Source organism: Chanos chanos, chromosome 11, assembly GCF_902362185.1.
Source record: "Chanos chanos chromosome 11, fChaCha1.1, whole genome shotgun sequence".
Lineage (NCBI taxonomy): Eukaryota > Metazoa > Chordata > Actinopteri > Gonorynchiformes > Chanidae > Chanos > Chanos chanos.
Genome location: NC_044505.1, coordinates 3,032,309 through 3,060,039, shown reverse-complemented (window position 1 = coordinate 3,060,039; position 27,731 = coordinate 3,032,309). Strand labels below are relative to the sequence as shown.

At 42.6% G+C, this 27,731-nt stretch overlaps 1 protein-coding gene across 1 annotated transcript in view; it reads right to left on the bottom strand.

Annotated features, from left to right (window-relative positions):
* Positions 1-2,586: 2,586 nt before the first annotated feature.
* frem3 (Fras1 related extracellular matrix 3) overlaps positions 2,587-27,731 on the bottom strand; it is a 36,471-nt gene continuing 11,326 nt past the window's right edge. The window contains exons 3-24 of the mRNA XM_030788145.1: positions 19,406-19,552; positions 18,154-18,384; positions 17,701-17,826; positions 17,049-17,300; positions 13,728-13,877; positions 13,301-13,510; positions 12,630-12,827; positions 12,136-12,300; positions 11,680-11,862; positions 11,225-11,355; positions 10,108-10,266; positions 9,411-9,714; positions 8,856-8,987; positions 8,147-8,478; positions 7,453-7,645; positions 7,034-7,138; positions 6,425-6,552; positions 5,651-5,785; positions 4,811-4,937; positions 4,185-4,372; positions 3,662-3,808; positions 2,587-3,147 (exon numbers count right to left, since the gene is read on the bottom strand). Of these exons, the coding sequence (XP_030644005.1) occupies positions 2,587-3,147; positions 3,662-3,808; positions 4,185-4,372; positions 4,811-4,937; positions 5,651-5,785; positions 6,425-6,552; positions 7,034-7,138; positions 7,453-7,645; positions 8,147-8,478; positions 8,856-8,987; positions 9,411-9,714; positions 10,108-10,266; positions 11,225-11,355; positions 11,680-11,862; positions 12,136-12,300; positions 12,630-12,827; positions 13,301-13,510; positions 13,728-13,877; positions 17,049-17,300; positions 17,701-17,826; positions 18,154-18,384; positions 19,406-19,552 (4,304 nt within the window). The remainder of the gene's footprint in view (positions 3,148-3,661; positions 3,809-4,184; positions 4,373-4,810; positions 4,938-5,650; positions 5,786-6,424; positions 6,553-7,033; positions 7,139-7,452; positions 7,646-8,146; positions 8,479-8,855; positions 8,988-9,410; positions 9,715-10,107; positions 10,267-11,224; positions 11,356-11,679; positions 11,863-12,135; positions 12,301-12,629; positions 12,828-13,300; positions 13,511-13,727; positions 13,878-17,048; positions 17,301-17,700; positions 17,827-18,153; positions 18,385-19,405; positions 19,553-27,731) is intronic.

Below are 27,731 nucleotides of genomic sequence, written 5' to 3'. Positions count from 1 at the left end.
ATCTCAATAAGATAACATCTGTTTATGAGGACAAAGCAAACTGTAATGTGGATATAGCACCAATATGAAGCAACAGTGATTAGAATTCAACATTGCTGAGTACTCAGTTCTGTACTGTCATGGAACAGTTTTAGTTTTTAATGACTTTACGGCTATTTCACCTCTAATGAAGTTACTGCACGAAATTCATGTAAACAGTGTGGTCACACCATGTAGATGTTGGTAAAATAGCGACACCTAGTGCTAAACATGTTATAGTTGAGGCAGCATGTGCATTTAATGTTTAAGGCTGCCTTGTGATTGTTAATGCGATCAGTTTGGTTTCTAAGTCGTTGAAAGTGGAGTTGTGTATTGATTAATTGATGACTTTTGTAAATACAGACTGCCCTCAACTTGCGATGTATGCATTTTATGAGCGCTCTGACTTACAGTTGCTGTCCCAGTAACCTTATTATAGTATTTTTGAGTCCATGACCACAGCTCCATTAACTGTACAGTAACATTGGCTGGCCATTCTTTCGCAAGGCAACCAAATTTTTTAATGTGTGGGTCTCAGTTCAGTCTTGCGTTTTGTTCACTGTATTTCATTTTCTAATTACTGTACTGTGTTTACTTTATTATTTGTAAAGACCTCGTCGGTTAACTTAGTTGTTCAGTCATGTGTTGCACCTGTTCTCAGTTCTGTTAAGTTTTGTGTTCACCCGATTTCTGTTCATTTAAAACCTAATCTCCAGTTTGTAAAATTACTCCCGTCTTTCCAGTTACTCTTTGCGAAGTCTTTAAATTGGAACCATTGCATTGCTTGAACTGTGCCGCCATCATCTGTAACTTACCTGAAACATTTTTACTAATTATTTTAGTATTGTTTTAACATGAATTCAGTCAATTTTGTGTGAATTGGTAAAACAAAGCAAACCAACAAAAGCAAGAACAATGTTTTTAGTATCCATGCATGTAAATTGTTTATATTACGATTCACCTAATAAAAAAGGATTTCTGACTCAAAATGACAACAATGTATCACACAGTCCTCAGAATGAACCCCAGCAGTAACTTGAGGACAGTCTGTGTAATAACATTTGATGGAACCAATTAAACAATGTGTTGTGGAAAACAATTCATTTATTGGGCAAGTAGCCATTGAATAAGTAAGATTACGTCCAGGGAGAGGGTTGTATTTTGACATGATGACACTGCTCAGAAAAAAAAGTACTTTTATATCTAGCAGTTAAAATTTCATACATTTAACAGTGAACTGACATCATTCAGTGGTATCAGTGGTACGGACTTGACACCTATGCTGTGCAGTGAAAACACTTGACACGTTTAAAAAGAAAAAAAAACAACAACAACGAAAGAAATCCTCATTTAACCAGACATTTCATCTGAAAAATCACTTGCCTCGTAATAAACGGGTGGTTCACAACTTTTCAAGTTTCATCAGGTTGGATTACAACCTTACGTGTGTATAATCTCTCGTGTTGACACGCTTTTAAATATGCAGGCACATATATAGACATTAGAGTTAACGTATGCTCATCGGTGTGATTTTGAACCACATTTTTTTAAGTCCTGAAAGAAAAAAAATGTATAAAAACTACATTACATTCTGAATAATCACGCACGTGAGTGACTAAAAATGACACGTTTACAATCCCTTTGCATAGCACCACATCTATGGTCTGTCGTCATGGGAACACTGACTTGTGATCTAGAACACAGCAGTGCATCAATAATTAATATTACAAAAAAAAAAAAAAAAGACACAAATTTATCATAGAAATGTTTGAACAAGCCATCTCCTACATCTACATATTTAGATTACCGTTTAACACACACAGACATACGCACACAAATACACAAAGGACTGTTTTACAGATTTGCAAGAAAACAGACATTGTGGGAACACTGCCTCTCTTAAAGAAAACAGAGAAGAATATTCCTGACTGAGTTACCTTACTCAGTACAGGTAAAAAAAAAAAAAAAAAAAAAAAATTGAAGGCCTGCTTTGCTACGCTGCTGCTACCTGAGGTCACTTTACAGATGCTATGTTTGCTGAATGAGATTAGAAAACTTTTTTTTTTTTTTTTTAACTTTTGTTTCTTTTAAACGTAGTATAAGCACAAGTCTCTAGAATTTGGTAACCACGGTGACAGCGCGTCAGCAGTATCAGATTCAAAGCCTAACAGACTCAAGCTGAGCCCTAAAGCTGGATGTGAACTAGCAGCAAAGCACAGATTCACTCTACACTGTGAAAAGACACAACACTGTTGACGGGCGGCTCAGACCCATTTTAAATCTAGCCATGGAGAGGTGAGGAGGGTGCGGGAGGCGCTCGATGGCGTGTCCACGTCACCCATACAAGCTTCTGAACTCGGATTGTGCCAGGAGGCCGGTCAACTTTCAGCCTTCGTTTTAGATTGTCTGTCTGAAAACTGATGTCTGGGTTGTCTTCAGGGTTACTTTAGTGCTCACTGGTAGTTGGAGGCAACATATTGTGGGTTGAATGGGACCGTATTAATGCCTTTTCAGATCAGCAGATGGTGGGGACTTGGGTCTAATGTTGAGCCTTGGTTTGGACAGGGTTTAAACCTCAGAGCTGTCTGTGCCGTATCCCCCATTTGCCAACGCTTTGTTGTGGCTGCTGTTGCCCCTGTAAGCAGAGCAGGAGGAGGTGGAGTAAGGCGGGAATTCTTTCTCCCGTCTTCTGCGTCGAAGTAAGACAACCACAAGGACCACTACCAGGCACACCAGGAGCAGTAACCCTGCCACGCCCAGAAGCGTGGGCATGCCAGCTGGGAGAGTTGAATCGGCCCCGGGGTCTTTGCCGAGGCTTCCCTCCACCAGGGGGCGCTCTACGTAGCCCTCGCGACTCCACGGTTGGCGCTGGCTGACCCGGAGCCGGTCCGAGCGATCCAGAGCGATATGCTGAATGTTGGTACCGCGGTTGTTCTCGGTGCCGATGTCGAAGGCTTCTGGGTCAGGTACCGCGCGGCGGCGACGGCTAAGAGCTCCGGATTCTGGAGACTGGACCGAAGACAAGCTGTGGTGGTACTCCAAGCTTCTCTTCCCAATGCTGCGGTTTGCATTTTCCCGGGAACGGACCGTATAGATGGTATGGATGAACCATTCCCGACCGGCAGCGACCTGAAGGTGATGAAGAAAGAAGGCTTTGCGTTTTTCACCGAATACTCTCTACTTCGCTTGATTGCAGGTTTTATAATGAACTTGAAGTGACAGGATAGATTAACAAAGCTTTCATCCTTTTACCACTGTGTCTGAAATAAGTCTACTGCATAGACATGCCAGTAAAGGTCCCATAAGTTCCCATTGCTTCCAGTTGAGGATGCTAACTGCTAGAATCTTGAACCTTAACTAGTGAGGTGCATCAAACCTCCGTTTATATAACTCCTGTAAAGCAACAGGGACTTGACAGTAAAAAGATGAAAAGTTGGTTAAATACATCCTTACATGCATCGATAAAACTCATCGACAAATGAACAATTCGGAACCTTAATATTCTGAGTTCTGATAACTCTATGACTTTCGACACAGACTATGCAAACATTAGGACCCTAATTTCTCACAACAGTAAATATTTTTTAATCTATAATTTGGTAATATACTGTATGTATGGTGTGGAGGACAGTGATGTTCTGACCTGGAACAGAGGAGATGAAGACAGGGTGAAGCCGTCTGATCCAGTCTGCCTGACCAAGGGTAGCGCTCCAGGCGTATCCACTGCCAACGTGGCATCAAACTGTACGTCTCCAAAAGTGGTGGCCTGAGTCTCCGGCTGGGCTTTGTCCTGGGGGAAACACAGAGACACACACACACACACACACATTTACAATTAAATACACAGGTCACAGCAGCTAAATTATCTCTCCATTTTTTTTACCTTTACAGATACAGGTTTAATAACTTCAAAAATAAACAAAAAATAAAATTGAAGATTAAAACACATTAAGTCAAATGAATAACTTCACTGTTGTCTTTTATGGTAAACCAATATGCCGTAACTAAGACCCTTGGAGTTTGCACTGACTCTACAGTCTTGCCCATATTAGGTAAAATATTCAAGTGAACTTAAGAGGAAGCTTTACCAAGACTGAGGGATTAGTGTGTGTGTGAGAGAGAGAGAGAGAGAGAGAGAGAATGAGTGAGACGGAGACATGTGGTACCAGGATTTTGAATCTGTAGAGCAGAGACGGGGCATCTGCCAGGCAGCCGTATTCTTTGTTTGTTGGGTTGTATTTGGGCACGTAACCATCGGTTCCTGTGCACAGGAAAACCTTCTCTATGCCGCAGGAAAACGAGTCGCCAAGGTTCTGCACGGGGTCCACCATCACACGCCCATATATGGTTGAACCTAGAGATAAAAACCCATAGATGCTGATATAGGCCTAGATATAAACCAACCTCTAGCTTTAGTATATATCAAGTGTCGTGTATGCTGATGAGGTAAACTGAGCAACAGGGTCATGAGTAAGTTCATAACTTGAACATAAATGATGAATGCCAGATGATGTAGCGATTAATTTTCAGTCACAAGTGTGTCTGAAACATGTTTTCATTCCTTGAGAAGCAATGAGTCATCTTCCTCACCCCCCAAAAAATCAGTTAAATACTTAAACAGTTTACTGGATAATCAGTTAAGTACTAAAACATTGTAAACTACTAGGAAACAGTCTGGTCAAGTATAATGTTCTGTGAGAATTCATCATCATGTGATGAAAGCTTGTTCAAATGTTCTAATGATATGAAATGAGTTCTTATAAATCCAAATAGCGAGTGAGGTGTCTGATACCTTCAGAGAAAGCTGCGTCTGTGCCTTCACCGAAACCCATGGACCCGTCAGACAGCCAAAGCTCTCTCTTAGACAGCAAGAACATCTGAGTGTTCAGGCTGAACTCTGCCGCTACTGGGTCACTCACCTGAGAGAGAGAGAGAGAGAGAGAGAGAGAGAGAGAGAGAGAATGTGTGTGTGTGTGAGAGAGAGAGGGAGAATGTGTGTGTGTGTGTGTATGTGTGTGTGTGAGAGAGAGAGAAATAATGAGTGACAGTAGGGAGAGAGAGAGACAGACACAGAGATAGACAGAGAGAGAGAGACAGAGAAATAATGAGTGATAGTAGAGAGACAGAGACAGACAGAGAGGGAGTTAATAGATGTAACAGAGATCATATAACCAAACAGTATCATTTATATCATATCAGTCATGCCCTGTATCTTCTGATTCAGGGAAAGATTGTGTTCAGTGAGTCATTAAATTATCACAGAACTCTATCTGAACCTCTCAGTAATGGCTCTAAATCCTACCTGATAAAGGTGACTTATCTCTGTAAATACACAGAGTGAGTCAACAGGGCTGTGGTTATGAAATCTAGATCTAAATATTACTGTTGAGGTCATTTTGTTGCTCCGTTTTTTTTTCTGTAATGGTAAATGAAATCTGAAGCTATCAGTTAACCTATTTTTGTTCCTCTTCTCCTCGCATTAAGTTTCACCACATAAGTCATACATTAATCACATTAAGCGGATTTTGGTTTTCGAGTAACGTCTGTGCATTTTAAAGATGCAGGAAAACGTTGTCATCTGGGTAGAGTGGGGTACGTGTCGTCATTATGAATGGTGGTTAAGTCAACAGACCTGTTGGAAGCGGATGTCGATGTCGAAGGTGAGAGGCTCGCGTGGATGACAGACGGGCGGAATGCTGAACTCTCCATTTGGTGCCGCGCTGCAAGGAATCAACTTCACTGTGTAGGTGCCCGAGTAATCCCTCACCTATACACACACGCACGCGCGCACACACACGCACACACACACACACACACACACACACACACACACACACACACACACACACACACACACACACGATTTAATCTTTGATCTACAGACACACAAAAAAAGCATGAATCTCTACGCAGACAAAATACACACAAAATACACTATCTTTAATCTCTTCTTTACACACACAGAAAACAGCCTGGATTTAATCTTTCATCCAGAGACAAATACAAAACCACACGAATGCCCACACCTACAGACACAGTAAAAAAATATCACCTTCAATCTCTTACCTGCAGTTTCAGATAAAATAAACTAGGTTTCCTTCTCTAATTTACAACTTTAATACAACGCACCATCCTTAATCCCTAGTCTGCACATAGCAAACACAAACTATAATCTCTGAACTACAGCTATGGTACACAATATGACACACTCATCTACGTATCTAAATTAAACGTTTAACAAAATAGCATTCATTTTTTCACGGGGAAATACAAAGCAGCATAAGATCTCCATTCATAATTAAGTTCTGCTCACAATCTGTCTTCATGTCTTTCTGAAATATCATTGGTTTAAACAATAACCAAGGCAGTGAGTGAAAGCACAGGAAAGTATTGTCTCATCACTCACAGCAAAGTCGGAGACGAAGCTCCACTGTTGGAGTGGCTGGTTGTAAGTGGGCTCAGTTCTGACCAATGACAGCGTGAACGTCAGGCCCGGGTGGTCTGCCGACATCACCATGGACGACAGGGTGGATGCTACAGGGGAGCGGAGGCAAGGAGGTCAGAAAACACACAGACAACAAACCAAATCAGAGTTGAAGCAAACGAATGATGATCCTTAACGTAACTTCTCATCTTTAACATTAACGGAAAGCACCATGTGCTCATTGAATGTCTTTTGGCTGTGGGGGACATACAACTAGATCTAAATAATTTCATACATTACATTAAAAAAGTGCTATTTTGTCACTGTAAATATTTTTAAAAAACAATCATACTATGTTACATTCAACCTTAATACACATACTGGACACTTATCCAGTGTTATAAATTATCTTGAGTTTCACTGATTGGATAGAGTGACCTGATTTCCGACACACAGGAAGGTCACGCTCGTTAAGCTGCAGTCCAAAAATAGCTGCTGAAATGGATACGGTTCCAGAGAGAAGTGCAACCCAGTAAGAGTGATGATGACCTATTGGTCAGGAGACCTGTCAATCAGTCAGAGCTTTTATACCTGGGTGGGACATGACAAACTGGCCCCTGAAACGAGCCTCTGTCTTGAAGTTGACCACCAGACGGCCTTCTTCATTTATCCTCATGCTGGTGGGATACATGGCACCTAAAGGAGATTTGGGTTCACATTTCGCATGGCAATTTAGCACCATATTGTCAACAGGTGTCAGAAAACATATCTACAGTATGTCAGACACACGTGTATGGGAATCAGTGCTACAGTTTACATCATTATCATACTTACTTTGGACAGGTTTCAGTGATCTGATAGGGCTATTATACAAAATCTTCAGAAATGTAATCTTGAGTGCATAAACTATCAGTTATGCTACCGAGTAACTGTGAAATAATTCATGCATTATTTGCAGTACTCACTGACATCCAGTAGATGTCAGTAGTGTAGTGACAGAATAGTGTTACCTTGCAGCTCAGCCTCAGGAGGGCTGCCAATTCCATCCTGCCACAAGATGGCAGTGTCATACACAAAAGTGAGACGCAGCTCAGACTGCAGGTCAAAGTGCTGCCAGCCACCCACAGCGACGGGAGAATGAAACACGTAGGAGACGAAGAGAGGGACCCTCAGGGTCACATAGGACTGAACCAGGTTCAGGACCTACAAACGTACAGATGATACAAAGATTCAGTGGTATGGTCCAATGAGTGGCATAGGCAACTGCGTCTGATTCTGACCAACCACACCGACACTGTCAGGCCTGATGGAGGCGCTCATGAGTCAGCGGTACTGATTAGGCATCAGAGAGAGAGTTAAGAACGCAAGGTTTACCAAATATCTCAATCGTCAGTCTCCCAACTGGGCTCACTTGACACCCTGATACTATATAAGACCAGCTCTATGATCTGACATGAATTGTGTAAATATCGTATGGACTGTAGTTCATTCATATTAAAATGTATTTATCTTAATCGAGGCAAAAGAGGTGATCATTCTCACCATCATGTAAAAGCAATTCACTACAAAACACGCAGAGCTCAGGGCTCAATTGTTTCTGCACCCCAAGAAGAAAGACAGACATCGGTTTATTTCATACTTATGGTCTACACTGAAATCCATCATTCCCAGTCCCCCTCTGGATGTCCATATTTGGGCGTTTACCTGTCCGTCTGTTCCGATGGTTCCCCCGCAGACACTGAGAAGTTCGCTCATGTGGTAGTAACTGCTAAACTCCCATAGACACGCCTCCAGATTAAGGTTTCTATAGAAACGTAGAGAGTTAGCACTGCGCATAGCCATGTTGTACTGGTACGGCGACGTCTCTCCGATGATCTCTGGGTTTTTGGTGGCGACTGTGATGAACCCGTGGCCCGTTTGGATCTCGTTGAAGTCCAGCAGGTTGGAGCAGCGGTGGTTCCCCACCCGAGTGCCGTCCGGACTCAGTGTCAGTTCGAAGTTGGAGAGAGGGCGTGTGGAAATGATCGGCAGCATACCTGGGGTTTTTGAGAGAAACCATGTTAAACATAGCCTGAAATCTTCCAGGTTCACTCAGTTCAGCAGATCTTGAGTTTGGCCTCAGTTACACAGAGGAGCTGAGAGGCTAGCAGGAGACACGGAACAAGAATGTAATTTTCTATGACGATAAAACACTGTTAAAAAGAAGGTGTAATGTTACCATTCACTCTTTTACTCAAACGACAAAGAAAGCAAAGAACTCAAAAAAGATGTTCATTGTGTCCTTGATACCCAATAACAAAATATCCTCACCTATAGTAAATGTGAGGAACCTTTTGAAGTAAGTCTTATATGTATTATAACAGTATGTCTGCCACGTGTTAAGATTCCCCGTGTAGCCGAAGCAGTGACTTACCATCCATATGTGGCATAGTGACAGTGAGTTTAATGAGGTTGGGGTAATCGGGATCGTCTGGGCCGGTGTATCGGATTTTGGCTGAGAATGGTTCCGCTCCAACTGTACCAGGGATACGAGGCTGACAAAGACCTACGGAGAGACAACACACGATTCAGTCAAGACTCAAACTCATAATCACAAAGTGTCATACGTATAATGTGCTATGTCTGGTATAATTAACACAAGACAACACAACTGCACTTGCTTGATTTAAACTGTGTGATATCTAGGGAACTACAAGTCAAGGCAACACTGGATGGAAAATAAAAGTGAAAAACGTAAATCCAATCTGGATCTAAAATTCTCATAAATAAAACATCACACTCAGCCATGCACGATGTGAACTTCACATCAAATTCCGCCACAAACAAGGTCACTAACGTCTGCTGTCACAAATTACACAGGTAAATCCTGACAGCATCTTTAACTGACACGTTGCCAAAAAAAACCCCACTGCATGCCAGTTTCACCACTGAAACCAGTGGATCAAAACGCCTCTGTCCGTCCCCTCACCTTCCTCCTGACTGATGGAGACGATGGGCGAGCTGAGCTCGAGGCCAGCGTCTCCATTGGCGTTGAAGGCCCGGGCAGCGCACTGGACCCGAGAACCAGCCTGGAAGTAGATGGAGTCCAGCGTGATGGACTTGGTGTTGGTGAAGAACGTGTTGGTGTCCACCTCACGCATGGGGCTTGTGACGCCGTCTGACCCCGTGGGGGCGCTAACGAGCCATCGGTATTGAGTCAGAGTGTCATTGATGTTCTCCACGGTGCAGATCGAGCCTGTCTTATCAAAGTCAAAATATTTGGGGTTGCATGCCTGGCAAGAGCGTGTGAGAAAAGAGGAAAAAACGCTGTAAGTTAAATATCCATTACACACACATTACGCAAATTCACATCTTATAAACTAATCTACAGTAGAAGTGAATTCAAACCCCTTTAGAGTGTCATTCTGAACGGTCAAATAGAAGTGTTTTCAATGTTCCGATTGATACATTCATATTTTAGAATAATTTAAAAGTTTAAACTGTCTTCATGCTTTGCCAGTTGTGAAATAGTAATGCAATAGCCATGTGGCTCCTATTTTTCACAGACACAGAGTAGTATGAGGGTATTTATTAAGGTCAGAAATCTTGATTTTTTTGGTATGGATCCGTCACATTGAGGCGTGTGTGTGTGTGTGTGTGTGTGTGTGTGGTGGAGGGCGTCTCACCGTTACACACACAACGGGGTAACCGTTGGGCGGGTGGGGGTTCTCTTTCGCTCGCACCGTGTCGTCGTAATGGAGCAGAGACACGACCTGAGGTATTGCTGGGAAGGTGACGTCAGCTACACTGTCCATTTCTTCAATGTAGACCACAGCCTTATTCATCTGAACAGAGAGAGAGAGAGAGAGAACAATGACCCCGAATAAATAAAACACGTAACCTCATCGAGACGAACAAGGCACAACAATGACCAAGCGAAAGAAAAAAAAACATTACTTGTGGTAGCAGTTCATATACATGTCAATATACTGTATGTATATCAATACACTGTTATTTTGTCAGTGCAACCATTGTTTTCAAACAACAACAATAACAACAACAACAAAAAAAACCCCAACAAAAACAAACTCCTTTGTAAGGAAGAGTATGTAGTGTAGAGAAATGGTGCAGTTTCCGTTGGTCCTGAGTTAGTTCATATGTCATAAATGTGAGTTTTGTAGGGCAGTGAACCCACAGGGACACAGAGGAGACAGTGGGCAGAAACCCAAGCAGGCTGGAGGAGTCAGAGACTGCAGGTCGCTGACAGAGACAGCTGCCGTCTGGCTATTTGAGCATGGAAAGGACAGGCGTGTTAAATTTGTGTGTGTGTGTGTGGTGTGTGTGTGAGAGTGTGTATTTGCATGCACGAGTGTGGGTGTGTGTGCTTGTGTGTGTGCGTGATCTGCAAATGAGATATATGTGTGTGTGTGTGAGAGATAAAGTGTGTTCTGCTTCCATACTTGTGTTTGTGTGTGTGTGTGTGTGTGTGTGTGTGTGTGTGTGTGTGTGTGTGCTTGTGTGTGTGTGTGTGTGATCTGCAAATGAGATATATGTGTGTGTGTGAGAGATAAAGTGTGTTCTGCTTCCATACTTGTGTTTGTGTGTGTGTGCACCTGAGTGTATATGTGTGTGTGTGTGTGTGTGTGTGTGTGTGTATTTGCATGCAGAATGGATGACTTTTTGTGTGAATGAGATATGTGTATATATATGTGTGTGTGTGCGCGTGCGTGTGCTCATGCATGAGTTTGTGTGTGTGTGTGTGTGTGTGTATTTATATGTGAGTGGTTGTGTGTGATCTCTGACCTGTATTTCGGCCACCATGTATTCGTCAGGTTTCATGTGGACAGAGAAGGCCTCACGAATCTCCCTCTGCCCGTCATACAAAACCTGCACCTCCACAACGTGTTCTGTCTCTCCTTCCTTAAACTCCACATCTGCAAGATAACAGACACACACACACAGGCATACACACATGCACAGACCATAGACGCACACACAGGCACACACACACACACATTTAGGGCTGCCCTTTGATTGAAAATTCAGTGGGGTTTTTTTTAATCGAGAAAACATAGAAAATGTACCAATATTTTTATTATGAATCATCCAAGTCTTTATTCTAATGTCATCCATTTCTATTTAAAGGCAAAGTCTTTTTTTTTTTTAACCAATGTAACCATATGGCCATTATATGCTAGTTGCTCATATAAGCCCAGTGCTTTATGGAGATTGTTGTCTTTGTGTGTTAATCTACTCACCCTGAGACAGGGGGTTGTAGTCCTCTCCAGACGTGGCGGAGCCATCTTTGGTGTGGACCCTAACTACGGACACCTTGGAGGTGTCACCCTGACGCAACACCGGGATCTTCACCACGGCAATCTCCCCCGGAACCTGAGGCTCCCGCACACTGTATTTAATCTCAGAGAATCTGATAATGGGCTCTAAAAGGGAGAAAACACACACGCACACAGGCGCACACACACACACACACACACACACACACACATTGTTCAGCAAATGCATTTAATGCACCATTTCAGTAGTGTGTTTCTGGGAGTGATGGGGGAATGAGAAGGCCACCCAGTTCTCACCAGGAAGGAAAGGACAGGAGTGGGACAGAAAGAAAGAAGAGAGAGAAAGAAAGAGACAAAGAAAAAGAGAGAGAAGAAGACATGACAAAAGAAGTAGAGACAAGTGCGTAGTGTTATACTGACTGTCTTTCTGGTCAGTGATGGTAACCAGTGCCTCTTTCTGTTCTCCCAGTGCAGCTCCGTATGGGGACTTGCTCTTCGGTGTTCCCAGTATAAGCCGGAATTCCTCATCATCCTCATGGAGAGAATCGTCCATCAGAGTCACCACACAGGGCTTCTCACTCTCGCCTGTGTGAAAACACACACGCACGCACGCACGCACACATGCACATGCACGCGCACACACACACACACACACACACAGAAAGAGAGAGAGAGAGAAAGACACAGACACACACACGTACAAACAATGTGAGAACAAACAAGAAAACTGTAAGTTCATTTGGAGGGGCATTACTGAAAGAGAGATGAATGATGCATGAATCAGGCAGAGAGGTATGAATAGATGGATGGACTGACAGAGAGATGAATGAATGCACTAACTGCACAGGTACATTTCGGGTGGATGAAAAGACAGACTGATGAACAGACAGACAGACAGAGGTGGAGAGACTGACCGGGCAGGAAAGCGATGATGGAGGCGTCAGTATTGGGCCGTTCCTCATAGTCCATCATGACCTGGGCGGAGCCTTGTCGGGTGTAGCAGCGGACTGTGGACCTCTGGCTGATGTCTCCACTGCGGTACACGATCGCACGCACCTGTCCGTCGCTCTCATCCACCTGATACTCCGCCTCTTTGAATTGCACCTTCGGGACTGTCGGTACATTGGTCTCGTTAACATTTCCTTCCAGCAACTGATCCAGGATCAGCCAGTACAGTGTCAGCACATTGGTCTTATTATCATTTGACTCTTACAACTGATCCAGTATTAGCCAATACAGTGTCAGAACATTGGTCTTATTAGCATTTAGCTCTGACAACTGTTCTGGAATCAGCCACTACAATGCCAATAATTATGAATGAATGAGAGTCAGCAAATTAATAGGAATTGACCCCATATCTGTTAGCAAAAATATCTTTGTAAACCAATCTGATCAGACTTCAGATTCCAAAGGGAAATTTGCTTTTCAAAGACAAACAAAGTCACCTCCAAATCAGTGGTGGTTTTAGTTTGTTTACATGGCATTGCTCTGTTGCAGTGTGTCTGCGTGTGTGTGTTTTTCTATCTGCGTTTATGAGTGTGACTGTGTTTTTCTTTGTGTGTGAGTGTATGTGTTAGAGACTCACCATCAGTGACCGTGTCATTGATGGTGATGATGGTTTTACTGGGCTCTCCCAGTACGGCATTCATTGGCATTCTTAGGACCAGTTCAAATGTCTCTGGTCCCTCTAGCTGTGGCTGGCCAAGGTCATCCAGAATGGTCACGCGAAATGTCTGCATGGTGACCCCCGGGGCAAAGTCCAAATTCCGACTGATACCCACGTAATCGATACCCGCTGGACAGAGAGAGAGAAAATTCCCTGCTGACTGGGAGCAATGAAGTTAAGGTGATAACAGAATCTCTCATTTGCCCATTAACTCCCATTCTTTCCTAAGAATAATGTGTTTGTAATAAATCAAATTCTATTATGTAGAAAACAAAATCAAACGAAAATAAATAAAATAATTTTATAAAATAAATTTTCTTTACCCCGGTCTGACTAAGATTCTTACCCTCCGCTGAGGTGGGGTCACTCTTTCGGGAACGGACGGTGACGGAGGCCATTTTGGAAAGGTCAGTTCCCGTTCGCCACACTCTCACCTCCACGTACCCAGCACTCTCATCGACCGTGTACTCGGGCTCTCCAAAGTACAGCGATGGCTCTGGGGAAGAGAGAAAGAGAGAGAGAGAGATTCCACGCGTTTGAACACGTGCCCAGTTTTACTTAGTGTCCACCTCATTCTTTTACAGCTTTTAATTTAAGGTCAGGAAGTCTCTGCACAGAATGTCTTTGATCCGGCTCAGTAAGTCTGATCCACTGAACTCAGGACTTGACACAACCAAAAGTCTTTACCTTAAAGGGGAAAGACAAATCTATCACTGCTTCCAGCTATAAGAGGACACACATTTTGAAACTTTACTATCATAGCCTGTGGAATGCTGCAACGCAATACCTATATAGTTCATTTGAGATGAGAACATAAAGATGAACAATAAAAACTTTGCAAATGTGCTGTTTAAGTACACTACATAAGTTCCCAACCACGACCACCACCAATACACTTGCTTTTTCTTTTTTTAATTTCATTCCATTTGAGATGGAGTAGAAGTAGAGGAAAGAGAGAGAGAGACAGACAGAGACAGAGAGAGTGCAAAACCCCTTAAAAAACAAAACACGGGGAGCCCACCATAAGATAATTCCAGCACAACAAAAAAGCCGGATTTTGGCTCACTTTCAAACCACAGGTCTGGCCAACCACATATACATGAGCACACACAGACTGACAAACACTCTCTTTCGCTGTCTCTGTCTCTCTCCCACCTCCCACACAGACACACACACACACACAGACACACGCACACACATGTCTGTACTGGCACACACACACACACACACACACACACACACAGGACCACCAAGAAGTTTGTGCACAATGGTTGATCACATTGTGTGAATGAATAGTCTCTTGTCTCGATGGACAAGTGAAGTCTGGGAATGTATACAGATCATTTATACATAAATAAGTCCTCTGGGGGTTGTGCTGCTAATTACCAGGGTGGGGAGTTTACCCTTTTCGTGTCTGTCACTGAGATGAGCAATACAGTAGAGAAGAGGGAAAACGCTGAGGTAACCAATTTACCAGTTTAGAATGTGAGTAAATTCCACCAACAGGAAAAAAAAATCTAATTTTTACAGTTTTAAAAATGCTGCTATCCGAATCACCAATTGGTTATGATCTTGAAGTTTTATTTGTATCATATAAATATCTAGGGTAAATGTCCTTTGAACTTGGAACAGTCACAGGTGTTAGAGAAGATGTTACTTTATATAGTCACTAAGACAAGTTTAGAAAGCACAGAAAATTACATCCATCCTTTGTAAAATCAACCATAGCACCTGCAGTTTGACATATGTACACAAAAGAACGTCATCAAATGAAAACATGCCAAGACAAACTGCACCGATTAGCCCTTTTATCTATCTTGACAGAGGATTGTGGGTAGTCACGGCATCCACTCTGGTCTCTGTTTATGCTCCGTTTATTTTGTTTTGGTCTATCGGGTTACCGAGCTGCTGCTGATAGTTTTTTTTTTTGGTACAACCGCAGAGTCAGACGTGGACTATTTGGAAGCGTCACAATGTCTTCAAAGAGCGTCCAAATAAAGGGAGAGATGGAAGACGGAACGGGGAGGGGTAAGGTGAGGCCAAAGCCAAAAGGAGTCATCACAAACGCGGAACGTAAGACGACGAATGGCTTTTGTGTCCCATAGATAGGGGAGGTAGAGGGTGGTTTTTAAATTCCCCGAGTTATGAAAAGATTTGTGACGTGTTAAACAAAAACCAGTGACAGCCCGAGCGACTCTCATCACTCTAACGGCACAGCCATCTGCGACTGGCATACAGACTGAGAGAGAATACATGCACATACTGACCATTGTTTTGTACCTATTATGTATCTGGTACTATATTAAACGATACACGTGACATAGCTATAGATTTAATGCTTATAATAAATCTCAATTTACTTTTCGTGCTGGAAATGTGTTTTAACCACATTAACAAACTATGTCTTGGAATTTCCTAAATCAAGTTTTTCAATCATACTTGAAATTGTACATTAGCTGGTTGAAATATTAATTTAAATTTAAATACATTAACAATTAGTTTACTTTGAAATTCGTTTGTTCTGGACCAGCATCAAAATCAGTGTTGGAACCATATAGTAATATGGTAGAAGCAAAAGTCTCATCTCTATCTCCAAACAGAATGCGATTAAGTTTCTCAAATATACTGCTGGTGATTAAGTGGAAAGGGACTACTTTTCCTACAGCAAGAAACACAATCCTTTTTAACAGCATGTAACAGCAATTTAGGGCTGTCCATTGTACTCACTACAGTAGATTCTATAGGGCTTGAAAACACAGAATCTTTTGTGTTAGTGCTGAGTTTGGAGACGGACAAATCAACCAAGAGCGATCGCTCTCGCTCTCTCTCTCTCTCTCTCTCTCTCTCTCTCTCTCTCCTTCCTGTCTCTTATCTTTCCTTTGATTCTCCCCTGGCTCTCTCTTACTTTTTCTTTCATCCATCTCATGTCTTTGGGAATGATTATGGCTTCAGTGGTCCCATCAATAGCTCTTTTATTCCACAGATGACATTGGAAAGGATGGGGTGGGGTGCCGGGTTTAAGGAAAGGAGCATAGCTAAGGAGACCATTTTAAGTGAGGGAAGATGCCTAAAAACGTATCTAGATGAGAGTTCTTCATTATTCCACCAAAGACTGTGCTATTGGATTTTTAACTGTTCTTTTGTAGTTTTTTCCTTTTTGTCAACATCACCTTTTTTAGATACTAAGATGAATTCACAATGTGTTTTTCTTCCTCTTCTTCTTCTTCTTCTTCCTCTTTTTTTTTTACCTGAGAAGCACACCTGTCTAGATGTTCTCTTAACCACTCTCCCCAATTTCATGACTTTGAACGTCTCATGCTATGGGTCCCAGAGCATATAACAGAAGGCCAGCCCACAGTCTATATCACAAATATGCAAGTACACAGACAAAACATTAAGAGCTTTTCCACAAACCACAATAGAAAAGTGATGATACTACCATCATTGGGCAGACTCACTGCACTGAGACACTCAGCAAGTGTGTCAAAGCACCTGAATGCTTCTCTTTCTGATGTATCCAAGTCATTCGGCTCAGTTACCTCAGCAGTGATATGTTTGCAATTACGCGAACAGAAGCTAAATTAACATGTTAACCTGTATGAAATCCAAACTACGCAGTAAGACTAGAACTCAGTTTACCATGGGTCCCTGAAGAACCTCCACTCACCATCATCACTGTCAGCCAGGATAACCACTTTGGCACTGGGGAAACTGGATCCCAGCTGGCCCCCCATGGGCATGCTGAGAGATACGTTAAAGCTCTCGTCCTCTTCATAGAGCGAGTCATCGATGATGATGATCCGACAGGTCTTTTCCCGCTCGTCCTTGTCGAAGCGCAGGACGCTAGTGTGGTCCTCAGGACGTGTGATATAGTCTGAGTAAGACAGGACGGTGCTAGGGATGGTTCCTGTAGCACTGCCTAAAGAGAGGATGTAAAGGAACAGACTTAAACTCTGCTTCTCCACTTCTGTCTAAGTTGATGAATGAATGATTAACAAGGTGGCTGTTCAGAATACTCGACGTTTTGAATAGACCATATGGTCAGGCTTCCCAGAAGAATGACCCAAATACCTGCACTAACTTGCAGGTCCAAATGACAGTTTAGAAGGACAAAGAGAAAAGGGACTGTGTGGTGACCCTGGGGTCAAAGGGCAATTAAATAAATGCAATCTGAAAAGAATGTAGATGCAGTATTTTCTGCAATTACCTGGGACTATCCTGCTGTTACAAAAGTTGGGAAGAATCATTTGGTGATAAATAAAGGCCGTCTTATGTAAAAAAAAAAAAAAAAAAAAAATCCTTTCTGATGTAGTTCTCACCTTGCTGTGTGTGACAGATGACCATGAGTTCTTGACTAGCATCTCCAGACCTACGTACTGGGACCAAGAGCTCACCGATGTCCTCCTCAATCTGGTATTCTGCCTCAGGGATGTAGACCATGGACTCTGCAAGGAAATATGAGTATGTGATGTAACTAAAGTTGATATTGTTGCTATGATGTGTTTTGTCTTCCTGTGTTCTATGCCCGAACTCTTTTATATAAAGAATTCAAGGTGTTGTTACGTCAGTGCTATTGCCACCACTAATTACACACTACTTATTATTTACAATGTTTGTTGCTATAAAAGTTGTTACAGACACTGCTAGCACTTCTCTCCTTGGGAGCTGTTGCAAACCTACAGCGATTTGTTTTTGTATTTTGTCATAGGAAGTTGGACATTCAGCCTTTAGAATGACTGACAGATCCAAAGATTGACTGCCACCGGACGTACCATCACCGGGATCTATGATCTCCACCGTAGCAGTGTCTGGGTACTCGAGGACAGCCATCACCGGCTCGGACAGCTGGATCTCAAAAGTCTCGGAGGTCTCAAACTCCTGGTCAGTGAAGATCTTGACCCGCCAGGTGGCTGTGGTTTGGCCCGGGTTGAACTGAACCTGTTTTTGGGCTTTTCCCCGGAAGTCTTTGTCCTTTTCTGCCGTTCCATCCTTAGTGGCGATACCTGGAAACAAACAAACAGTCCAGCATGACAGCACCCACAATAGATAGCATTCCAGAATTGAATATTGAACCAAGCTGAAGTTTGGAAACCATGGCTTTGTTACAGCATCAAGTGGTTTTCTGTGTGGAGACCCTCAGAAAGGAATTAGCGGGATCAGCTCGCCTTACACTTATTTGCTCACTGTTTTACAAAGTAGTAGAAAGAGGTACTACAATGTAGTGTAAGATGTAAAAAGAGAGGCTATATTCAGAACTTCCTAATTATTGATACAAGATTTACGAGAATCCACAACAGTTTTTTTTCCCTTTTTTTTCAACAATCAACCCTCTTTTGTTCTGTTCAGGCTCTTCCATCCCTATGTGTTGTCCTTGTGATGTAAACGCCAAAGAATGTCTTAAGCGTTTGCCTTTTTTGTTTGTTTGTTTGTTTGTTTGTTAGGTTGGTCAGGGTCATGAAGGTTAGACAAACTTCCTCCACTGTTTGACCAGTCAGTTTAACCTATTTAACCAGTAGACAGAGAGTCCAACACTAGTCAATTGAGAAGGTAACAGGAAGAGCTGTATTATGTGTTTAAATATTAGGAGTACCAAGGCAGAAAAATTCTCACCCCTCCCCTACCCAAAGCCAACTGGGGCTTAACTGTCAGATCTGTGAAGAATAACTTAACAAAATGCCCCTCTGCGAAATGAGTGATTAAAGTCCACCTCTGAAACTGTCACTAATCATTCCAATAAAACCATGCAAGAACTAAACTACAAGGTGTCTTCACTGGACTTTTTCTTTTTTTGAGAAAGTCGTGATCCAGCACTGACCCTAAACGATGTGCTTGAGCCCAGATGGTGATTACAAAGAGAGAGTTCAGGCGACGAAAACAAACAACCAAAAAATGAAACTGAAATTGTCAAAGGAACTGGTGGCTTTGGATAAGTGCCTGGGCCCCGGAATCTTAAGTTGCTAATGAATTCAACAAGTTCATAAATAGGGACTGGATGAATTTATTTAGTAGCATGACAATACTTACTGACAAAGGAGGTCTCTCCTAGGAATCCCCTTCGCTTGAGTGTCACTTCCAGGAACTTTGCATCCTCATCTACCAGGTAGTACTCTCGTTCCAGAGAGATCCAGGCCCAGTTGAGCCGGAATGGCTGCGGTTTCAGTTTGTTTCCTCCTGTTGAAATACAGACAAAGCATGAATCCGGAAGCAGAGAAAAACAGACTGCATTCAGTCGCCAAAAGAAACATGAGCCAATTACCTTTCCCTAGCTTAGATTTGTTTTCTCTGAGCCCCAGAAATGGAAAGGGAAATACCAACAAAAGAAGTGGTGGGTAACTCAATACCACATGCCAGGTCTTTCCTCAATTCCCTGTTGTGGAGGTGCTTTAAAAACTCTGATTCTAATTTCCAGGCTATTCTCTTTGACTCTTGTTCCTTCTAAAAGCTTAATCTCCCCAAATCTCCATCCTCAACTAATAATGCCAGACCGGCTTTCTAAGACAAAAGGAGTTCAATAGGTTAAATCTAGACTGGGTGATCAAATTCTGGAGGTCCAGTATAAGATCTTAATTCTTGAGGGTAAAGACTTTAAAAAGGGTAGAAAGAGCCATGGTTATAGGAAGAGGGAAAGGTCTTTCGGCCCACCTCCCTTTCATAGATGGATGGGTTGGAAGGGAAGAGGTTGAGAAAGCCCAGGTGGCAGGTTAGTTTCTGAAGTCCAGACGGCAGAGACTTAGGTGGGGTGTTGAGGGGGGCAGGGTTGGGACTGGCTCAATTACCACTGTGATCAACAACCATGACAGAAACAGCAGGAGACCTTGGATGTCACTCTGACCTCATGTCTTGGTCCTAACCCTTTCCCAACCCTGCTTTTTACCATGACTGTCACGCTTTAACTCAAGGTAGCAAAGCCATTCAACCTTCTCTGCCCCTTGAAAACAGAAGTCCCTCTGTGTTTTATTCCTACCAGTAACATGTTCTCATGTATAATTTAGCTCTTAAATGGTAAGGAAAAAGTGAAAGCCAACAGAACTACTGGAATTGAAGATCAAATAAGAACAGCCATGGTATTTTCATCTTTAGTAACTTGACAAAATCCCTACAAATCATTCACTCAGACAGAACAACAGTTGATGAGTCAAAAGTCAAAAGTGGCTATCAGTGACTAGCTGTTGGTTTTATCTTGTTAGGGTTTTACCCAGTTATTTCTAAGTGTTTTTTTTTTTTTTAGAACTGAGCAATTTAAGAGAGTAAAGTTAAGGGACATTCAAAAGATAACTATATATAATTCAGGAACGTGTTACACAGACACATCCTATTAAGTCCACAATAGTGGGGTAAACTTTTTGCTCTCTGCAATCAATGATCATTTACCCTAGTGCCACCCTTAAGCCTTACTGTCTCATGACTCATATTACCCTTAAAAAAAGTCATCAGTCATGTCTTAATTATTCCCTTTACTCCAGCTACTCTGAATTTCTTTAGCTGGGATTAGCAATGGCCTTGTCCTTTACACCTCAGAAACATGTCAGAAAGCCGCCGCCAGCCTGGTTAATATAATGACCTTTGACCAGGTCTCCTCATTTGTCAAGGTTGGAAGACCTGGAGAAGCCAATAGAACCCGAATAACGATTATCGCAATGACTGAAGTTAGTTAACCTGACCTTGTGGGGCAACCTTGTGGGAGTGAAGCAGCACCTGTCAGGTCAATGTCAGAAAAGCCTTTTCACATTAAACTCAAATCCTCTGCAAACGTCTGAGGATAATCCTTTGAGGACATAGGGCTGAAATTGACCATTTCTCACTACTGTGTTCAGCAGAAGAAATTTGTGAAGTATGGATAATGGTAACTACATGATGTTTTGAGTTTTTCTCAAATTATTCCTTGTGTATTCAAACATATAGGTGTGTATGTCCTCTTCCGGGAGCAGCACTTCTGATTCAGCCTGTCAAAAGATGATTGGCCGACAGTATGAATCAGGTGTCCTACAATAAACATACGCATGGTCTGAGGGTATCAGAAGGTAGCGCAGGTTTAAAGAGATGCGACAAAACACCTGACATGGTTACAAAGGAAAAAAATTAGTATTGAAGACAAAGCAAAATACGGCTCATTGATATGTTCGTACTGATAGCCAACCAGCATCCTGGTCATTTGAACCACGGTGCCTCTAGGTTTCTGCTATGTGACATTAGAGAATGAAAATAAGCAAATGAATGGGAACCGAGGGAAGGGATGGGGCCTACATCCTGACACCCCCATGTAAACATGAACCCAAGGCACTCCCTGTCACAAAATGGGACTGAACGGCATTCACCATGGCTGTGAACTGTCTCTACAGACCAGTGATGCACAGGAGTGGGGTTCTCCCTAAAGTGCTTCCCTTGAAAGACCTGGTAGTAGCATATAGAGCATATGTAAGAATGTACTATTTAAAACATCAGTGTTTCATTGTCCTAATGTGGTACATTTTTGTTATTGTAATTGTTGAGAGTGATTAAAGATAAAATTGAGAAAAAAAGATCCCCTTTAAATTCTATCATTTAAGAAAGAACTACAGTATATGTTCAGACATATACAAAAACCAAAACCAAATCACAATTCTATACCATGCACAATTCTATCCCATCCTTATCCCAGGAAACAAGATGTTTTCCAGAGTTTCCAACGTACATTTCCTGCAGAGAATGAGTGTTTAACTTCTAAACAAATAGTAAATCCCAACACTGCACACAGCTCTTTGCCCTTCTCCCTGCAGACCTGATTATGGAGCTTTACCAAGCATGGGCATCCGACAGCTGTGACTAAAACACAGAAAACATTTATCATATTTGGTTTTGTCTGCCCTAGATTTGTCAAGTATTTATTTATTTATTTATTTATTTAAACCATTAAGGACAATTCATGTGACGACAAAGACAAGTTGAATGTGTTTGATTCAGCGTTTTGATTTAGTTTGTGAGTGAATGACAAACTTTTCTCATGTGTCTTATGGGTGTAGCATGTACACTCATCTGAATTTTTTAACTTTATTCCGCATTTACCTTGAAAACTAAAATAAGGGAATTCACACCAGAGTCTCACATATAGAATTCTCTCTTGAGTGCAGAATTTAGACACATTGTTTAAGGCAGAGGTGCCCACATTCAGTCCTGAAGGGCCAAAAGCCTGCTGCTTTTTGGTCTCACCTCTTAATTTGAGGCTGATTTTTAGCTGAAAAACAGGTGAGTGTGCTCTTCAGCCAATGACAGACCCTGTGTAGTTGGTTGCACAGAACAGCAGTGGGACTTTGGCCCTCAAAGACAGGATTTGGGCACCTCTGGTTTTAAGAATCCCAGTAGTGAATCCAAATGTCCTGGACAATTGTTTCATCTGAATATGTTTTACAGGCAGAGCACAGAGTCAAGTATCTATACATGAGGCGGGGACTTTTTCCAGGCAGACTGTCCAGATTAGTGTGAGCTGATATTGAGTTTAGTGAGATGGTATCAGGGAGGATTATCATAGAAACTCAGCTTGCACAAAAAACCCTTAAGTCTTGTATCTAACAATCACCTTTGGGTTTTAAGTGTCTCAGTGGCATTCATCTGGTACATTATACCTACCAGAGAGATTATGAACAACTTCCTCAAATTTACACAGGACAATACATTTTCTGTGGTATAACAAGAAAGTTCCTCAACAAATATCAAATTAATGAATCAATTTTCAATCATGAGATCAGTTCAGGTGTGGGATAGATTTAAAGTTGAACAGAAGCTGGTTGCAGCTATTAAGCACGCATGTGAATGTCATAAATCAAGAGCTAAACTGAAAGGCAGATTTGCCAAACAGCAGGATGAATAATAGATCTAGTCTATAATTAAGCCGCCTGACTCCAGGGGTGTTAAAAAACCAGAGTTGGATTACCGACGCGGATCAAATAAAAAAAAGCTGCTGAAAACATTAACCCCTCTATCCTGAGTGACCAGATAGAGTGACAAACACTCCCACAGCACGTACTGCTGCCGTCGCCAGAGAAGAAAATCCCATGCCTAACCAAAAGCTGTTTGTTATAGCCTTTTAAAAATCCCAGTATTGCCAAGCAAAGGTTCAGTGTCCATTTTTACTGTGCAAGCCTTTGGAGTAACTGATAAATAGCAGCTGACTAGTGATGAGTTGTCTACCTGACTGTGCTTAGGTATTGCTAGGTTCTCACAGTTTGAAACAAGGCATTAAGCTGCTGCTTAAACAGTCAGATGCCCTCCGGTGTAATTGAATCCCTAAACGCATAAATGGTCCTTACAATGGATGTTTCGATGTTGAGGGACATTATGGTGGTTCAGAAAGATCTGTGTAGGCAGAGATATTTGAATCTATTGTTGAGATCAAGCCTTGTTTTTAGCGTGGTCTTTTCTGTCAGCCCGGCCATTAACTTGGAGATATTGACTAAATGGCTTTACAACCCAGTATGACTGACAGCTGCTGGTTTACAGTGGCTATTTGACAAGGGGGCAAGGGAAGGGGTCGCACTGTGGACCCAAGCCGTATGAACATTTGGCAAAAGATCCCTCTTTCTCTCCCCTTTCTCACGGCATGCTCTCCCTGAGTTTTTCAGATTCTGACAGCTGTATCGGAGCACACACTCATTCACTCCCTCACCTCCCTTTCCTCCCTCCTCACGTCAGCTTTTGTTCCCTGTAGGGGGAACAACTGAGACAGACAGCAGGCACCGTCTGGGTGGCCTAAAAACCCCACTGTCATGGTTTCTTTCTCTTTCCTCTCAGGAACCCAAAGAGGATTCAAGTCAATTCAAGGTATGAACAAGTAAACCAAAGGTGGATGCGTTCTCGGATGAGGCAGTTTGCTCATAACACAAAATAAGAAAAGGCAGAGCAATAATGCTAACACTTTCAGTGGATATATATATATATGGACTGGAAACGCAAAACACAAAGCTTTTCCTTAGTTTGGTCGTAAACTCCTGCATCAAATGATGCGTTAGTAATGTACTAGAACACTGGAGCTAACTGGATGAATAGACCAAGGCATCGTAAAGGGGTCACAGAAGACTGCCCTGGGTGTCCTTAGATATTTATGAGTGCAATAACGTGCAGGAGAGAATGCTTGGCTGACGAATAGCCACATTCCGCATGGTCCAGGTCGCCCGGAACTTTAATAAAGCTACAGGAATAGAAGTCGGAGCGACCTACACGCGATTTGATTTATGAATAAATTTACAGCAGGCTTTACAACTAACATTTAGGCTGGATGTTGACCGTGGCGGTTCCAATTACCTTTACGTTTCAAACTGTCGATATAACTCTTCTGGGATGAAATGCTTTATAGGTGAGACATTACGATTTGACGCCCCATTCAACTCCTTAATAAATTAACCTCTATGATTTATGCTAATCTTTCAAATTAGCTCGCCAGTATATCAACAGTAGCAGGGCTACAGCTTTTCACGTTTTCATGGGCACGGGAATGGTTTACAGCATGGCCAGAGGTGCAGCCATCCTTAAATGACATGGCCCCCTTTGGCTTCATTTGCGGTACTGTAACCTTAGCATGTTCAGGTCAGTCTAATTTACCATTGCCATTTTAATAGTACCCAGTGGACACATTTGCTAAGATTCTCAAGATGGTCTCATGTAAACACCTAGGATTGAGGACATAATGGAGATGTAACTTAATCTGTCGCTCCTATGTTATCAGACGTATTTGGTTGTTCTCAGTAACTATATGTGCATATTCCAGTATCAATACAATAACTCCTTGAGGAAACGAACTAATTTTGCTAGAACTATGGCGAGATTAATTTTGGAGAATGTTCAGGTGCCCATCTTTTCTGTTTTCTGCGATATATATATCGGATAACGATAAAACGACATGTTCTAAAACTAGTAGTAATAACAACAGCAGACAAAAAGAAAGACAAACTATTTTGCGGAAAAGTTACATTTGACATGAACTATTTTCTTGAGCTTGCAATTTACTTTACTTTAAAGTACCTCTCCCGTCTTTGATAGCCATATTGTGTATCTCAGTTTTACTGGTTTATTGATGATAATGTACTGCAGACAAGTGTTTCTCTCTCTCTCTCTCTCTAAGTACTGGGAACCAACAGAAACACAGAAAGAGTGTGACCTTTTGGCTAACACTCTTCTCTGGGTCTTTTTATAACCCCGTATGTGAATTCGGGCCCGGAGGGGGGCTAAGGAGGGATAACTAAACAGGAGGCCGACGCACTTCACAGCCCGCGGCATGATGCAAGGCTGTGCAACACCGTTCGGCTAAGTTTATCCCTCCATCTGAGTGACAGGGATGATGGTTATTCCTTTTCTTCGTTTGTCTTTCCATTTATATACGCGCCACATCCCGCCACGTGGTGCGAGAAGCATCCCAAACATGGCTAGGCACACTGACCTCGATTAAAAGTCACATGACCTTTATTAAAAAACTTCACATGACCTCATGATGGTCAGCTGGTGCAGTGTGTGTCCAGTCTCTGGCTGATCCCTTTTAAAAGTTTTAAGGGTATGTTCGTGGATCTATCAAAGACACTCATCCATCCATCTCGAAAAGCACTTTGCTCTTCTTCCATCCCTTGGAGTCAGTTAGTTGGAGCGCAAAGCTAAACTTAGCTTCCTCAAGGGATTTCAAGCATTCCATAGGGTAGGATTCTTTTTTTTTTTTTTTTTTTTCTTGAGAGGAGGTAGTAACATTAGTGCCTCCAGCCCCACTGGACATTGCTGTGTAGTGTAAGTATCCACAGGACGGATATGTAGTCAAGCTTTTGGTGGAGAGACTGCGGAGGAGGGGGGGGGGGGAGATTGAAAAATGACTGAGTGACAGGCCGAACATGTCCCCTTTGACACCGGTAACGCCACTAGACACTTGTGTCACCCTGTGAGAACGACACAGAAGCACGAACTGGAATGACCAAAAACGGCCCGGGGGTGGGGGTGGGGATGGGAGGTGGGGGTCAGGATTCTTATAGGAGTATGGGCAGAAAGGGGGTGTGGGGAAAAAAGGGAGAGGGAGGGAGAAAGTGAGTGATGAGGAGGGAGATGAAGGGGGTGGGGGTGAAAAAAAAAAAACCAAGGCAAAGAGACAAACCTCACCCATGACAATGGAGAGAACAAGACAGAGATATGAACAAGGAAGAGAGCAAAAGAGCAGCACGAACCACAGTAAGAATCAAGATATGAGAAACTGAGAGTTGCAGCATGTGTCTATGCGTGTGTGTGTATGTGTGACAGAGAGAGAGAGAGAGAGAGAGAGAGAGAGAGCGAGCATCACGGTGACAGGTCCCAGAGCGCTGAAACAGCTTTGCCATATGCGGATGATAAGAATAACCTCGCGGCCGTACATCATCCCATCCCTCACACTCACACAATCCCATAAATCTACCCCTTTTGCCAGTCGGACAGAGAGGAGGCTCCAGCCTTTAAGAGCAGTCTTTGGCACCACGGGACAGTAAATCCTGCGGCGGCTGTTGACACAACTGACAGGTTAGATCAGAAAACACAGTTAGGAAGGGCAGGAACCAGGGCTCATGAGGAAGGAGGACTGTACTCCGCTGGGGGGAGGGGGGAGGGGGGGGTGCTGCTACTGTCCTGCGTGACCCAGTTCATTCATCTGAGGCAAATATATAGTAAGCTTATTAAAGCTTAAGGACTGACAGTACACAAAACTTCACTGCTTAGTCCCCCGATTATAAAGTTCATGTGTTGGTCATTCCATGCATACGGTTATTTTTCTTCTTTGAAATGCTGGTCGGTTCCTTTCCAACCACCACTACACAGCATACTGGTACAAGTTGATGAGGAGTTCTGCATATAAGTTTATGTGATGTTACAATTACATTTATTCATTTAGCAGACGCTTTTATCCAAAGCCAATTCCAAGACAGTTTCAGAGTTATTTTGCACCCAGTACATTGTTAAATTCATTTGTGCAAAAGGCACATGCATACTCTCATGCTAACATTTTACTTAATCCAAAATTAAACTCTTACAGTGAATTTGCCCTGTGGAAGCAACCAAATGTAATCCAGCCACTCTAGCCACTCTCTCTCTCTCTCTCTCTCTCTCTTTCTTTCTTTCTTTCTTTCTTTCTTTCTTTCTTCCTTCCTTTTTTTTTTTTTTTTTTTTTTAGAAGAAAAATGCCAGTCTACCCCAGGGCTTCTGTGAGTGGGGAGGAAGCCTCGGGGTTATCAGGCTATCTGGGGATGGGTTTGGATTACGGCAGGGCGTCGAGGCGACTTTGAAAGGAGATCCGCGAGCAGATCTCACACACACACACACACACACACACACACACACACACACACACACACAAACACACACCTGTCTGCGCGAGCCCCCA